Below are 14,069 nucleotides of genomic sequence, written 5' to 3'. Positions count from 1 at the left end.
ACATATGAGCTCCTGTCCATCATCAGTGATTGAGAGTGAGTCATTAGAAATTTGGTAGGTGGCAGCTGAGCTGAAGGCATAGTTTGAAGAGATCAGGAGCTTGTACCAAAGGGTGTAAAGTAGCAAGCTTCTCACTTGATTTACTTCAGTATCCTTACTCAGTCTCCCTGCATCCAGTGTTTCTCCCCTCCATATCTTCTCACACACTTATCCAATTATTCTGAAGTCTGACACCCTTTTTGTAAAATCTCCAAAAATTTTCTTTGCTGAGAAAATAAAATAGAGAGTCCTCACCTTGCATTCAGAGCCTTTCATGATCTGGCTCATCCCCAATCTGTCTGTCCAGCTTTGTCACCTCATCCCTTAATCTTCACCAAATAATAACCAACTCCAATTCCCCTAAATGCTACCATTTCCTTTTCTTCTTGCATCACTTTGTTCATATTCTCTCTGCTGTCTAGAATGCTTCCCACACTGCTGCACATCCATTACCTACTGTCCTTGAGGCCTAGAGCAGATTACAGCTCTGTCATGAAGAACTTCTATACCCCTTCAGGTGGAAGTCATTTCTTTTTCATCTGGGCATTAATAGTAATCATCTTAATGAATGGCATTGACCATTTTCTAATCTCATTAAGTATTTGCGTGTCTTCTAGATTATAAACTCTTTGGAGATAAGATTTCTGATTTTCTTTGCATCTTTTCAATATTTCATACAGTATAAACATAGAATAAGTGAATAACCTAAAATATGTTAGTGTTCATTGTATTGTTTATGTTTATCCTGTAATTTATTAGTAGGTAGTCATGTTTGTCAGTAAATGATCATTTAGTTAAAAAGTTTGACCTTTTAACTTTATCACTGAAATTTTTTAAAGTGTGTATATTATGCTTATATTCACAGCCCCATGCAATCATTCGTCATACCATTAGATCTACAAACAGGAATGCCAGAGCTGAACGGACAGCTTCAGAAATAAATTGTATGTGTTTGGTATACATTTTCAATTGGTGGTCTCGGAGGGTTGAGCTGGGTGTTCTCGTGGGTCTTACTGGAATAATAAAATTTCAGACTGAGGCTACATGCTTTAACATATCAGAATACCTTTAAAATAGAGGTTGTTTCTCTGGTTTATAATGGAATTTTCTTATTTTTTTTTTTAATTTTTTTTTTTCAACGTTTATTTATTTTTGCGACAGAGAGAGACAGAACATGAACGGGGGAGGGGCAGAGAGAGAGGGAGACACAGAATCGGAAACAGGCTCCAGGCTCTGAGCCATCAGCCCAGAGCCTGACATGGGGCTCGAACTCACGGACCACGAGATCGTGACCTGGCTGAAGTCGGACGCTTAACCGACTGCGCCACCCAGGCACCCCTCTTATTTTTTAATTAAATGGTGTTTACTTACTAATTATAGAGGTAATATATGTTCATTTTAGAAAATTTGTAAGAGGAAAAAAATAGAAAATTAACATTGCCCATAATCTCATCACCCAGCACCAACCCACAGGTAATATTTTTGTTAATTGCCTCCATGTTTTTCCATGTGTGTTTTTACATGGCTGAATTTATGCTATGCATAAATTTTTTACTGAACACAGAAGCATTTCCCATACACTAATCTGGCCCTCCTTTTTCATTGAGTTAATACACTGTAGTTGTGTAGTTTCCGATTGTTGGACATTTGGGTTGGTTTCAGTTTTTTTAGGTTACTAGGAGAGGTGTATCTTTTCTAAAATGTCTACTTAAAAGGGGAAATTGATTGTTATTCTGTAAATTAGTCATTGACAAATATTTGGTATCAATGATATTTGTCATTTTAGCCACATTAATTTAGAAGAACAGATTTGCAAAGAAGTTTTAGGTATATTGACTTAAATGTATACTTGTTTCAAAAAAGATTTAAAGAAGTTTACAATAAAATAAGATATGTAAACCCTAATGAAGGAATATAATTTATTAAATGTATAGACTAATTAGAATTATTGTAGATGAACATTTTGTTGAAGTCTGAGTTTTCTTAAACCAAATATTTCTAGCTTTATACAGCTTTGGAAATATAGGTCAATGGGGAGTTAGAATGTCCTTCCTGTATCAGTTGATTCAATCAGGCTTTTCTTAGTTAAACCAGTAACCGGAGATCTTATCTCTTTGTTAATCCCAGATTGCTGATACTTCTTATGCTATCTTCTTATATAATCCCAAGTCAACTCTCTGGACTTCAAATACCATACAGAAAAGTAGCAAAGTTGCTCTTCCATTATAAAGCCATCTTCTTTATTTTATGCAGTTGTATAAATATTCAATTAATATAGTCTAATTTATCTATATTTTCTTCTATAACTTTTGGGTTTTGTGTCATATTTAGCAAGGCCTTCCTGATTTTAAGGTTATAAAAGAATTCTATTATTTTTTTCTTGTATTTTTATACTTTCACTGTTATAATATTTAATAGTTGATATACAGTATTAATTTATTTGGTAAGATGTATAAAGTTTGTATACAATTTTAGTTTCTTTTTACATGACTACCCATTTGTCTAAATACTAATTATTAAAAACTTAATATTTTTACTAATGGATTTGACATGCTACCTTTATGATGTACTAAATGACCATATATTTTTTTGGATTCTTTCCAGAAATTCTCTTATTGCATTATTATGTCTAGTCATGTGCGAATAGCATAATTTGATTATGTCTTTATAATACCTGTTAAAATCGTTAAGACTAATTATCCTCCTACTCCCCTCACTCTACCTCCCCCACTTTTGTTATGATAGTTAGCTATTGTATTCTCCCCACATAAACTTAAGAATCAATGTATCTAGTTAAAAAAATTCTCAGTGTTTTACTGAGATCTCATAAAAGGTCATGTACTAACTTTGGGAGAGTCGACACCTATAAGGTAGTCTGTCTTCTTAACTTAAAATAGGCTTTTTCAGAGGTAAGTAAGTTCAAGGCTTAGTTCTTTCATGAATGACCAGAGTACTAATGTCTTCGTGGAGTAAACTCTGTGCTTTAAGTACCAGAAAAAATTTGATAAAGTTGAAGGTCATTTTATTGGTGATTTATCTTTAAATTTTCTTGAGTCTTCTTTTGTGTCCATCAAGAGTATTTTATAGCTTTGTTTTTATTTGTTTAATAGATTTTATATACACCTAGTTAGTTCTATTCTTAGTTTTTTGTTTCATGTTTAAAATTTGAGCTGGTAACTTACATACAGTAAAATGCTTAGGTGTACTGCATGATGAATTTTTATATATGTATACACTCATGAAACTGATTTTTGATCTGGGGATTAAAAATATAGAACATTATCAGAATCTCTGAAGGCTCCTTTCCGTATGCTCCATTACAATCGATGTCCTTCTTTCTTCGTATCCTCTTGCCCTTTCCATTGCCCAGGCTAATCTCTGTTCTGATCGTTTATCACTATAGATTTGGTTTTTAGCTGATCTGGGTCTTCAGATAAATAGGATATACAAAATGCACCCTTTTTGCTTGGTTTCTTTTGCTCAACATTATGTCTGTGGGAGTAATTCATGTCATGTATAGCAATCATTGTTTTCATAGTAATCATATTTCATTGTATGATCATATCATAATTTATCCATTCTTTGGTTGATGGGCATTTGATTTGTTTCCAGTTTCGGGCTATTATCACTAGTATAAGCATCCTTCCTGTGTATTTTTAGTGGACATAGTAATTATTATGAGCCTGGCCTAGTCTGAAACCAAGGATAAATGTGTAGCCCAGCAAAGTCAGGTTTCTTGACTCCTTGCAATGAAGGAAAACATACACCAGAGGAACTATGGAACATCTCATTAAACAAAGGAAAAGAAGAGTTACAGGGTTTTTTCTTAGGCTTTTTTTATTTTGAGATAGAGAGCAGCAAGTGTGAGCTGGGGGAGGGGCAGAGAGAGAGGGAGAGAGAATTGCAAGCCCACACTGTCAGTGCAAAGCCCAACGTGGGGCTCAGTCTCACAGTGAGATCATGACCTGAACGGAAATCAAGAGTCAGACATTCAACCAACTGAGCCACCCAGGTGGCCCCAAGAAGAGTTAGAGGGTTTTGAAAAGGATAAAGTTCAAGTGAAATGTGACACTAGAAAAAAGGGATGTGTATGAAAGAGTGAATATCAGGTCTAATACCATGAAAATTGACCCAGAGGCCTGTTTTGGAAACTTGGAATGTTGTATTGGGAACTCCTTTATTTGAAGATTGTATCTGTTTTCCAACTGGTTATGGTTTCTGTTCTCCTGCTTCTTGTCTGGTCATTTTTTTATTATATCTTGGACATTGTGGTGCGACACTGAGTGTCTGGATTTGGTCCTCTTTATCCAAAAGGTGTTTAAAGAGTTTCTTAAGTGGTACGTCAGCTTGATCCTTTTAAGGCTTGTGACAGGTTTTACCAGATATTCAGCAGGCTCTTTCCTCTGGTTAGAAATTCAACTATCTTTCCTGGTACTGTGCGATCACCAGAATCTGCAGTTAGCTCAGCACTCCTCTGCTAGCTGTTTGTGACGTACTTTGTATAATCTCGTGTTTGCTTATGGGCAATTTAGTATTCAACCAAAGACTTAAAGAGATCTCTTGGCATATTTCTGGAGCTCCTCCTTTATGCAGCTTTCTTATTTCTGGCACTCTGCCCTTCAAATTCCAACTACCTAAGCAGCTCCAATCTTCAGTCTTTGTTTCCAACACCCAGTGAGGCTGGTACTCTCTCTTTGGATTCCACTTTCTTGTGTCCTAGTTTGTAAAGTGCCTCCAGGCAGAAAGCCAGAGTGAATGTGGATCTTGCCACCATGTATTTCCTTTCTCTCAAGGACAGTGCTGTGGTATCTGTTAGCCACTGCCTCAGAACAATTGCTTCACATAATTTATGCGCACATACATGTAACACCAGTGTCTTAGTTGTTTAAAGCAGAAGGAGAAATACAATTCCTGTTACCGTATTATGGCTAGAGCCTACATCATCTTAAAGAGATAAATGAGTATGTATAATAGAAGACCTCCCCATCTTTGTATTTTCATACGCCAAAGATGCACCCAAAGGTACTGCTGGTATTTTCTCTAAAACAAAACAACTTCAGGTCCCATCTACCACATAAAACAATGATATAGCATTCTGTGCCATAGTTATGGCTACAGTTTTAGAAGAGTACTTTTCTTATGTGTTAAAACATCTTCAATGTTTATGAAACTCATTTTCTCTAGGGATTTCTTTTTAAGTATTGAAATTTGCTTGTTATATAATTCTTATTATTAAAGAGTGATATTTTCTCTTTCTTTACCATACATACACACTTGTGATTCATCTCTACACCTGCTTGCCAGTATTTCTGGTTGTGACAAAAAAACTTTAGCTCATCTCTGTCTCAAATGAGTTGAAGTAGTGATTTCAAGTAGTGGTTTTGAGTTAAGATGTTTTTTAATTATGTTAAGAAATAAATCACTAATAAAGAGCTTTTTATTTTAGGTTATTTTTGAAAAGTAGATACTGTGTTTTATGAAATATCTTCAATCTTTTTTTTAGAAATTTTTATGACAATGCTTTTATTTAATGAATTATATAAGTACTTTGTATTACTTTACAAATCTTGTTTTAGGGATAAAGACAACTGGATCCTTTTTGAAAATGATTTTTTAATGTATTTTATTTGCCAAGATTGTATTTGGGGATCTTGCATCTCTATGCTGCAAGTGTTTTTTTTTTTTTTTTCTCTTTGATCATTTAGTCATTAGATTTTACAGTTTTAAAATTCTGTGTACTTTATGAGTAGATAATAAGCTATCCTTTTCTCTGTTTTAGAATATTTCATATAAAAGAGTAGGCCAAATAAAATATACATTGAGCAAAATATAATATTAAATTTCTGAATTCCATTATAACATTTAATTTAATGTTTGTTCTTTTTAGATAATTATAGGTAATTTGGGGAGGTTCATTTCTGCCATAAAGTTGTAGCCTTAGAACAGAGTGTGCAGCCTAGACAGGGAAAATCCTTTAGTCACCATTAGTTTTCTTAGTCACCTACTTTGATTAACTTTTTAAATCTCATACACAAAGAATTTACTAAGTAGATTTGTAGTAAGCTACCAAATTGTTACCTTCTTTTGGTAAATATAAAGAAAGGTACTCTTTGCAGTAAAAAAGTGAAAAAATTTTGTCTTCTTTCTTCTTCTTTCCCCCTTCCCCTCTCCCCTATACATATGCTTCTTGCTACATTTCTGAAATTAACCCTTTAAGATAGAGTTTGTGAATATCTGTTATATATTTTGCAGTTGACAAATTACAGTTTGAACCTCCTCTGAGAAAAGAAACAGAAGCACGGGATGAAATGGTAGGAATTATTACTTCAGAAGTACTTTACACATTAAAATTTGAGAAAACTTATAGTCAGGTAAACTTTGATTAAGGATCAAAGTTATATATTCTTTCAAGCATTAATTTTGATACTGTATTTCACATATTAAAGTTTGAAAAAGCTTATAGTTAGGCATATTTTAACTAGAGTACATTTTGTAATATACCATCTTAACCATTCATATTGACCTTTCTGAATCTTTTGAAGGAGTTACATGAAGTTATTAAATATATGGAATTTGATGTTGAGCTTTAAGCTCTAGGATCTTTTTTTCTTACAGACTGTGTTAGGTTTGTAGTATATTTTTGCATTACCTTACTGTTTTTGATATTTATTTGTTAATATAGCTTCTTTTTTAACCATTGCTCTTATATTTCGAAGTTACTGTTTAGTTCAACATTTTCTTATCTAAAAGGAAAAAAGTAATAAATAGAGCAAGGTATTATCAGAGTTGCCTAGATGTTACCTTAACATTTACTTTATTTTTAAGCTTTGGTAAAGTATAATTTTTCGAAGAATTGCCTTCTGTTAATGGATCTCTTCATTCTTAACATTTGGAAGTAGTACTCTTCTTACTGTATATATTAAGATATATATATATACATATATATATATATCTTAATATATATTCGTTTTCCACACTAATGGATTAGTGATGCAGATAATTCGTTTTCCACACTAATGGATTAGTGATGCAGATAATTCAGAGTTATGTTTTTCTGTTTATTTGGAATATACTAGCTTTGGTAAAGAGGGCTTGTCACACTGAAACTATATTCAGTATGTTTATGGAATTTCTTAAGTTTCAGTCAACAGATAATGAGTCATTGACCTAAATATGTCAAATGGCAGCAAATCTAACTGGAGATTAAAAAATTGATTGAAAGCCAAGATGATTAACAATCATGACACTGAATATTTTCTTGAATCAAATAAAATGATTAATATCTGTTATAAGGGAACATTTTAAACTATTTTTACCTTCACAGGGAGTGTCATCAGACCCAAACTTTGTATTACAATGGAATCCTTTTGTTGATGGTGCAAATACTGGCAAGTAAGTTGTTTGCTAACTTAATATTTTACTTATATTTTACTTTATATAGGAACAGTATTGGGTGGGAGCAATTTATTCTAATAAGTTTTAATTTTCATTCTTAAAAAAAAATTGTGCTCTGCCTCATATCAGTGTAAAGCTTCTGACTTTTTAATTGCCAAAAGGCATCATGTGTAATTAAGGTTTTCTTCTTTAAATTCAGCTTAGTGCATGTAATGTTTATTTACTGAAAGATGAGGTACATAATGTCATGGGAAAAAGTGCTGTAGGAGTCACCAAGCCCCAAATCCATTCTGCAGTATAGTTACTTTATATTCTAGACCTGTCTTCCCTCAACAGGTAAGTTACAGGGCTTGCCCAGATATTCCAAGCCTGTGCATTGCCTAGAGAGGTCTTTGGAAGTACAGATCTCTGCGGCCCCCACATTCAGCTTATAGATCTGGGGTTGGCAAACTATGACCTATAAGTCACATCTGGTCCACTGCCTATGTTTTGTACAGTCCACAAACTAGAATGGTATTTAGATTTTTTAATAATTGAAAGAAAATCCAAAGGAGAGTGATACTTTGTTATATGTGAAAATTATATAAACATTTTAGTGTCCATAAGGAAGGTTTATTGGGATACAGCCATGCTTATTAGTTATGTATTACCTATGGCTGCTTTCACATTATAACAAAGAGTTAAGTACTTGTGACCACTGTATACACTAAAGTTTATAATATTTACTACTGTCTGGCCCCTTACAGAAAAAGTTTGCCAACCCTTGCAACAGAATACGGTCTTTGGGACTCGAATCTCAGAATCCTAAAAGCTTCCCAATTGATTACAATAACTCTAGATAAATAAGCGTATGGAACCAGTGAGCTAGATCAGTGATTCTTAAGTTTTGATGTGCCTGGAAGATCACCTGAAGGTTCTGATTCCATAGGTCTAGACGATACATATGGAAGTTTCAAGGTGATGCCAATATTGTTAATCTATGTACCCCACTTGGGCTAGCAAAAAGGGTTTGATGATATGGCCACTTGAATCTATGATTCACAGTGGCTTCCAACTCTAAAATTTGGAATCTGTTTTTTTACTAAGTTTAATTTTTATTACATACTAAATATGCAGAGCATAACCACAAAGTAAAAAAGACTTTGTATTCATTTTATACAAATCTATTTTATAGTCCTGCTAATACAGTTTGACATAATGAGGTCTTAGGTCTTTCTATAGGTTTTAAAAATTCTCTTTATCATGATCTAAAGAATGTAAACAATTTTAATGCACATTTATTAGAGTCTCTATTTTATGTTACATTTACTACCATCTGAATTGCATTTTTCTCCTTGTGTTAGATCAACCTCAAAACGTGCAATACCACCTCCCCTACCTCCTAAGGTGAGCAACTTAAAATTTTTGAATAAATCCTTTTTTTAATAATAAAATAATTAAAAAGTAATTTCATTGAATTTGTTCAAAATTCTCTTAAATATGCTTTAGATAAATACAGGTTTTTTTCAAGAGGGGATTACAAAGATGTAAAATATATATTAAAAAACTTCCTGAGAAATACAATATTTTAATAGCTATAAGAAAAAGGTAAAAATCACATACTCATTTGAGAAAATACTCGACTACATGAAGAGGAAACAGAAAGAGTTCATCATTTACAGTCCTCATTTAGTATGGCAATTTCCTATTTCAATGGAGTAATACTTCATTAAGTCCTTGCTTATTCCTGCTTATTAAATATTTTGTGGATTGTTTATATAATTTTATCAGTTTAAAATTATATCAGGTTTGGCTTAGGGATGATTAAAAAATCACATGGCAAGTTCTTAGTTGTGTTGGGACAGTAACTCTTGTTTATTTTTCTTACTTAGCTTAGTGAGTTGAATTATATAGCAAAAAGAAAAAATCACATACCTCCCCACCCCCTAAAGTCTTAGGTGGGTAATGATAATAAAGTGTTACTGTTTCATATCCAAATTTATTAAAGTACTCTTATGTCTTATTATCACAGCCAAGGATAAACAGCTACCCTGAAGACAACCTCCTAGATGAAGAAAAATCATCAACTGTAAAACGTTGCCCTGATTCAGAGAACAGAGCTCCCCAGTTTCTCAGAAGACAGAGTAGCCCAAGTTGTGGTCCTGTAGCTGAGACTTCCTCTATTGGTATGGCTAGCAGTGTCAGCAGTCCTGGAGTGCATACAGCTAGATACTGTGATCTGGGTAAATAAATCAAAGTGAAAACTGAAAAGAAAGCCATTTTCATATTTTAAAGAATGTCTTTGGTCACTCTTTTAACTGTTTAAAGCTTTCTGAAGTTACTTTAAAATTCCAAGTGGGCGGACTGTGAATAGATTCAGTCCAAGTGAACCCTGATTTGATTTCTTAAGTAATATGATAGGTCTTAGAATGATGAATGGATGTTCCTGCCCTCCAGAAGTTCAGGATCTGTAGCAGAAGTTACACCCTATGGGTACCTGTAACATTAGACAAGACAGCTTATGTAAGTGTCTCATACAGTAATTAACTATAGTAATAGAAGATGAGAAATTTTTCAGGAAGATAAGGATAGAGAAGAGAGTGGGGGGCGGGAGGGCTTGCAGAGCATTAAAGTAGATGGATCCTTCATTAGTGGGAGCCAGTGCTGACAGGCATGCCTGATGAGCAAGAAAGAATGAACAAATGCACTGACAACCTGGATTGTGTTGGAAGTATACTATGGGAGAAGTGTGAGCTTTTGAAAGGTGTATACTAGGAGATAGAACTAAAAAGGTAGACTGGAGTTTAGTTATGAAAGGCCTTGAATATATCAGGCCTGAATATCTGAATATCAGATTTCATTTTTCTCACAATATGGAAAGACATTTGTTGTTTACATTGATTAAGACCACTGCTAGAGATGCAATGCTACTTCTATTGAACCTAGAGAACGGCACTGAAGATACTTTAACTCATCTGCCAGTAGAGAATATTTCCCAGTAAAGGATCACCCAAATGGAAAACAAGTATTGGGGGAAAAGGAAAATTATTTTTCAAGGAAGGTACTTATTTGTATGTTCATTCAGCTTTAACCATGATTCTTTTTAGGAGATGGTGATGGTATTTCAAAACTAATTAGTGAAAATACAGAAGGATCAGCACAAGCACCCCAGTTACCACGGAAAAAAGACAAGCGAGATTTCCCGGTAGGCGTAACAGGCATTTGGTGATTAGTTGTAACGATTACCGTGTTTATCGTAGAGAGGCAGTGTCTGTTTTGGTGGGCAGGGGGCATTGTCTCTTTAATTCAAGAATTAGATAACTAAATTTCCAAATGTATAGGTGTTTTTTTAAGGCTTAAGAGATCTTAAAGCAATAAAAATTATTTTTCCCACAGAAACCAGCCATCAATGGCCTTCCACCTACTCCAAAAGTGCTGGTAAGGAATATTTTTATGTGAACCACTTGCCAATTTTCATCTCTTTAGAAGCAGCAGATTTTTTGTTTGCTGTCAAGTATCTTGAGCTATTGAATGGAAGGATTCATAAAATACAAAGGCATAAATGCATTTTGATACACCACGAATCAAATCATGTACCCTAATGTGAGTTGGTTAGAACTTGGAAAGTTTTGCTTTTTGTAAATATGGCAATTGGGTTCTCAGAGTAGCCTTGAAAGGCCAGTTTAACTTTAATGTGATGATATCAGTAGTACTGTGTCCTCTTCATTATATGGGTTAAATTCCTTTCTGCCCCTGAAGCCATTTTCACACTGAACTATACACAGTGAACGGGGAAGCTTATCTTAGTGCTTGTTCTCTGGCTCTCCAAGGTGGTTCAGCCAATCATATGAATGGGATGCTTTATAAATTATACCTTTTTATTCAGTAAAAGTCTAATATGTAATGTAAATATTAGTCTTTTTGTCTGCTTCACTATTACAGAGTTACACTGCAATTACAATCACTGTGATGTTGCTCAGTAATATCATCCATTATTTCACATTATTAAATGTTAGTCCTAAAGATAAGTGGGGACTGAAAATTCCTAAAATAGATCACTGACATATGTAGATGTTTTGGTAAATTTGTTATTTTTGCCCTGAAATAGTGGATTACACAAGGCAACAATAGGAGACTCTATTGTTAGAAGTCATTAAATGATATCAAAATAGGAATTTTGGTAATGAAACCATAAACATATGCAAGTAAGAGTGAATTTAGCATTTTGTAATCTTAGCTGATTTCTAAGAATATATAAAATTACATAATCAAATAAGTCAATATTTCTTTCTTTATAAATAAGATGGGAGCATGTTTTTCCAAAGTTTTTGATGGCTGCCCTTTGAAAATTAATTGTGCAACATCTTGGATACATCCTGATACAAAAGGTAAAATTTCTGAACTTTTTTTTTTAAATGTTTATTTGAGAGAGAGAGAGAGAGAGAGAGAGAGAGTGTGCGCCTGCCCACACTTGTACAAAGAGTCGGGCACTGAATGGACTGAGCCACCCAGGTGCCCCTGAAATTTCTGAACAAAATTATATACACCTCTAATAAAATATTTATTATGAAAAAAGATATTTATGGTCAGTGAACTGAAGTTATTTAAAAATATTACTTTAGAGACTAAATAGTATAGATACCTGCAACAACCTAAATTGGTAGATAAGAGTTTTGGTTTAACCTTTAGAATTTAAGAGTATATGGGAACTGTTCTGATTAAAGGAGACTGAATAGACATGCCACAAGTGATTGCAACCATAATTAGGGATTTTCTGTCATATAAAAGGACAATACTGGGACAGTTGATAATCTCAATCAGTGAAGTCATTACAGTAGATAATAGTATAGTGTCAGTGTTAATTTCCTGATTTCGAACATCGTACTGTGGTTATATAACACTTCTGTTTTTCTTTTTTTAAGATGTGCACACTGAAATATTTAGGAATTAAGGGGCATCGTGTTTGTAACTTAAACAGCTCAGAAAAAAAAAAATGTGTGTGTGTAGAGTGAAAAAAGGATAAAGCAAAAGTAGTAAATGGTAATATTTGTGGAATCTGTGTGAAGGATATTCAGGAATTCTTTGTACTATTAAAACTTTTCTATAAATCTGAAATAATGGCAATATAACAATTTATTTTTAAAAATTTATACTGTATGTTTTTAAAGTGAGGAAACCTAATACATAGAGGTAAAAATTTGGAATCAAATAGACCTGGGTTTGAATTCCTGCTCTGTCATTACTATATGACTTGAGAAAGAAACTTTACACCTCTGTTCTCAGTGTGATCATTTTACAACATAAATACTCTTACGACTCACCTCACTGCAAGGAAGGAAAAAGCCTGCCTACCTGAGTGTCTGGCAATTAGCAAACAGAGCAGGCAAAAAAGGGTGTTCAGGAAATGTTTGTTTCCACTTTAACATAATAATATAAACAAGTCGTATAATTATCTGCTTTAAATGCTACTGTTAGAAATATAACAAAAAAGAAGTATTTTCATCAGTAAAGAAATGTTTTTTGTGTGTTTGTTACTTTTTATTTTGATATAATTTCAGACCTAACAGAAAAGTTAGAAAAATAGTGTAAGAAACTCCTCTATACTCAGAATCATCAGTTATTTCTATTATTTATCTATATGTGCATTTTTTTCTGAATTACTTGAGAGTGGCTCTGTGTACTTCATTTTGTATTTCCTAGGAACAAGAATCATCTCTTACATACCCACAGTACAATTGTGAAGATCAGGAAATTTATCATTGATTTAATACATAGTCCATATTTATTTTTTGATTGAAGTATAGTTGACATCACAGTCCATGTTTAAATTATTGTCTCAATAATATTCTTTATTGTCTTCCCCCTTCTTTTTTCCCCAGTCCAACAACATCTAATTCAGGATCACAGGTTTTATTTAGCTACCACAACTGTTCAGTCTCCTCACATCTGGAACAGTTCTTCAACCTTTCTTTGTGTCTCTTGATCTTGACATTTTTGGAACTATCTATTTTGTAGAATGTCACTTAATTTGGGTTTGTTGATGAGTCCTCATACTTAGATCAAGGAATGCATTTTTGGTGGGAATATGAAAGAATTGTGCTCTTCTTAGTGCATCGTATCAGAAGGTACATGCTGTCAGCTTGTCCAAACACTAGTGATATTAACGTTGACCATCTGGTTAAGGTGGTGTTCACCAGCTTTCTCCACTGTCAAGTGACTATTTTTCCCTTTTTAATTAATTAGTAATTACTTGATAAGTAATATGGAATACATTGAGACTATATAAATATCCTCTTGTTCATCAGACTTTAACCAACTGGTTTTAGCATTTATTGATTGTTGACAATCCACTGACATCCATGGACAATTTCTCTTCTTTTCCATTTATTTATGTACCTATATTAGTTTGAACTTATGAATTTTATTCAGGGAGATATGATCTATTAATATTATTATTTATTTTAGCGCTTAAATTGTCCCAGAATTTTTGAGCAGGGAGAGTTCCTATGTTCTTTAGTTTAATGTTTGATCACTTCCTACCTTTCTGGCACAGGAAGATTTCTAGGCTCATCTTACACTTTTCTTGCCCCAGAATTGGAATCCATCTTTTCTCCAAGCAGCCCTGGTTCTTTCTAGTGCAAAGTAATATATTTAGG

General features: G+C 33.5%; 1 protein-coding gene across 4 annotated transcripts in view; it reads left to right on the top strand.

Annotated features, from left to right (window-relative positions):
• Positions 1-14,069, top strand: part of MAP4K5 (mitogen-activated protein kinase kinase kinase kinase 5) — a 113,467-nt gene that overhangs the window by 77,098 nt on the left and 22,300 nt on the right. For 3 of the 4 annotated variants that reach the window (XM_040477104.1, XM_040477103.1, XM_040477106.1), the window contains exons 14-21: positions 905-983; positions 6,292-6,350; positions 7,364-7,431; positions 8,778-8,820; positions 9,446-9,656; positions 10,521-10,618; positions 10,810-10,851; positions 11,717-11,801. In XM_040477104.1, the coding sequence (XP_040333038.1) occupies positions 905-983; positions 6,292-6,350; positions 7,364-7,431; positions 8,778-8,820; positions 9,446-9,656; positions 10,521-10,618; positions 10,810-10,851; positions 11,717-11,801 (685 nt within the window). The remainder of the gene's footprint in view (positions 1-904; positions 984-6,291; positions 6,351-7,363; positions 7,432-8,777; positions 8,821-9,445; positions 9,657-10,520; positions 10,619-10,809; positions 10,852-11,716; positions 11,802-14,069) is intronic. The other variant, XM_040477105.1, reaches the window with a different exon arrangement.

Source organism: Herpailurus yagouaroundi, unplaced genomic scaffold (genome assembly GCF_014898765.1).
Source record: "Herpailurus yagouaroundi ecotype Mexico unplaced genomic scaffold, PumYag 141, whole genome shotgun sequence".
NCBI classification, from domain to species: Eukaryota; Metazoa; Chordata; class Mammalia; order Carnivora; family Felidae; genus Herpailurus; species Herpailurus yagouaroundi.
This window is presented reverse-complemented; position numbering and strand designations above follow the sequence as displayed.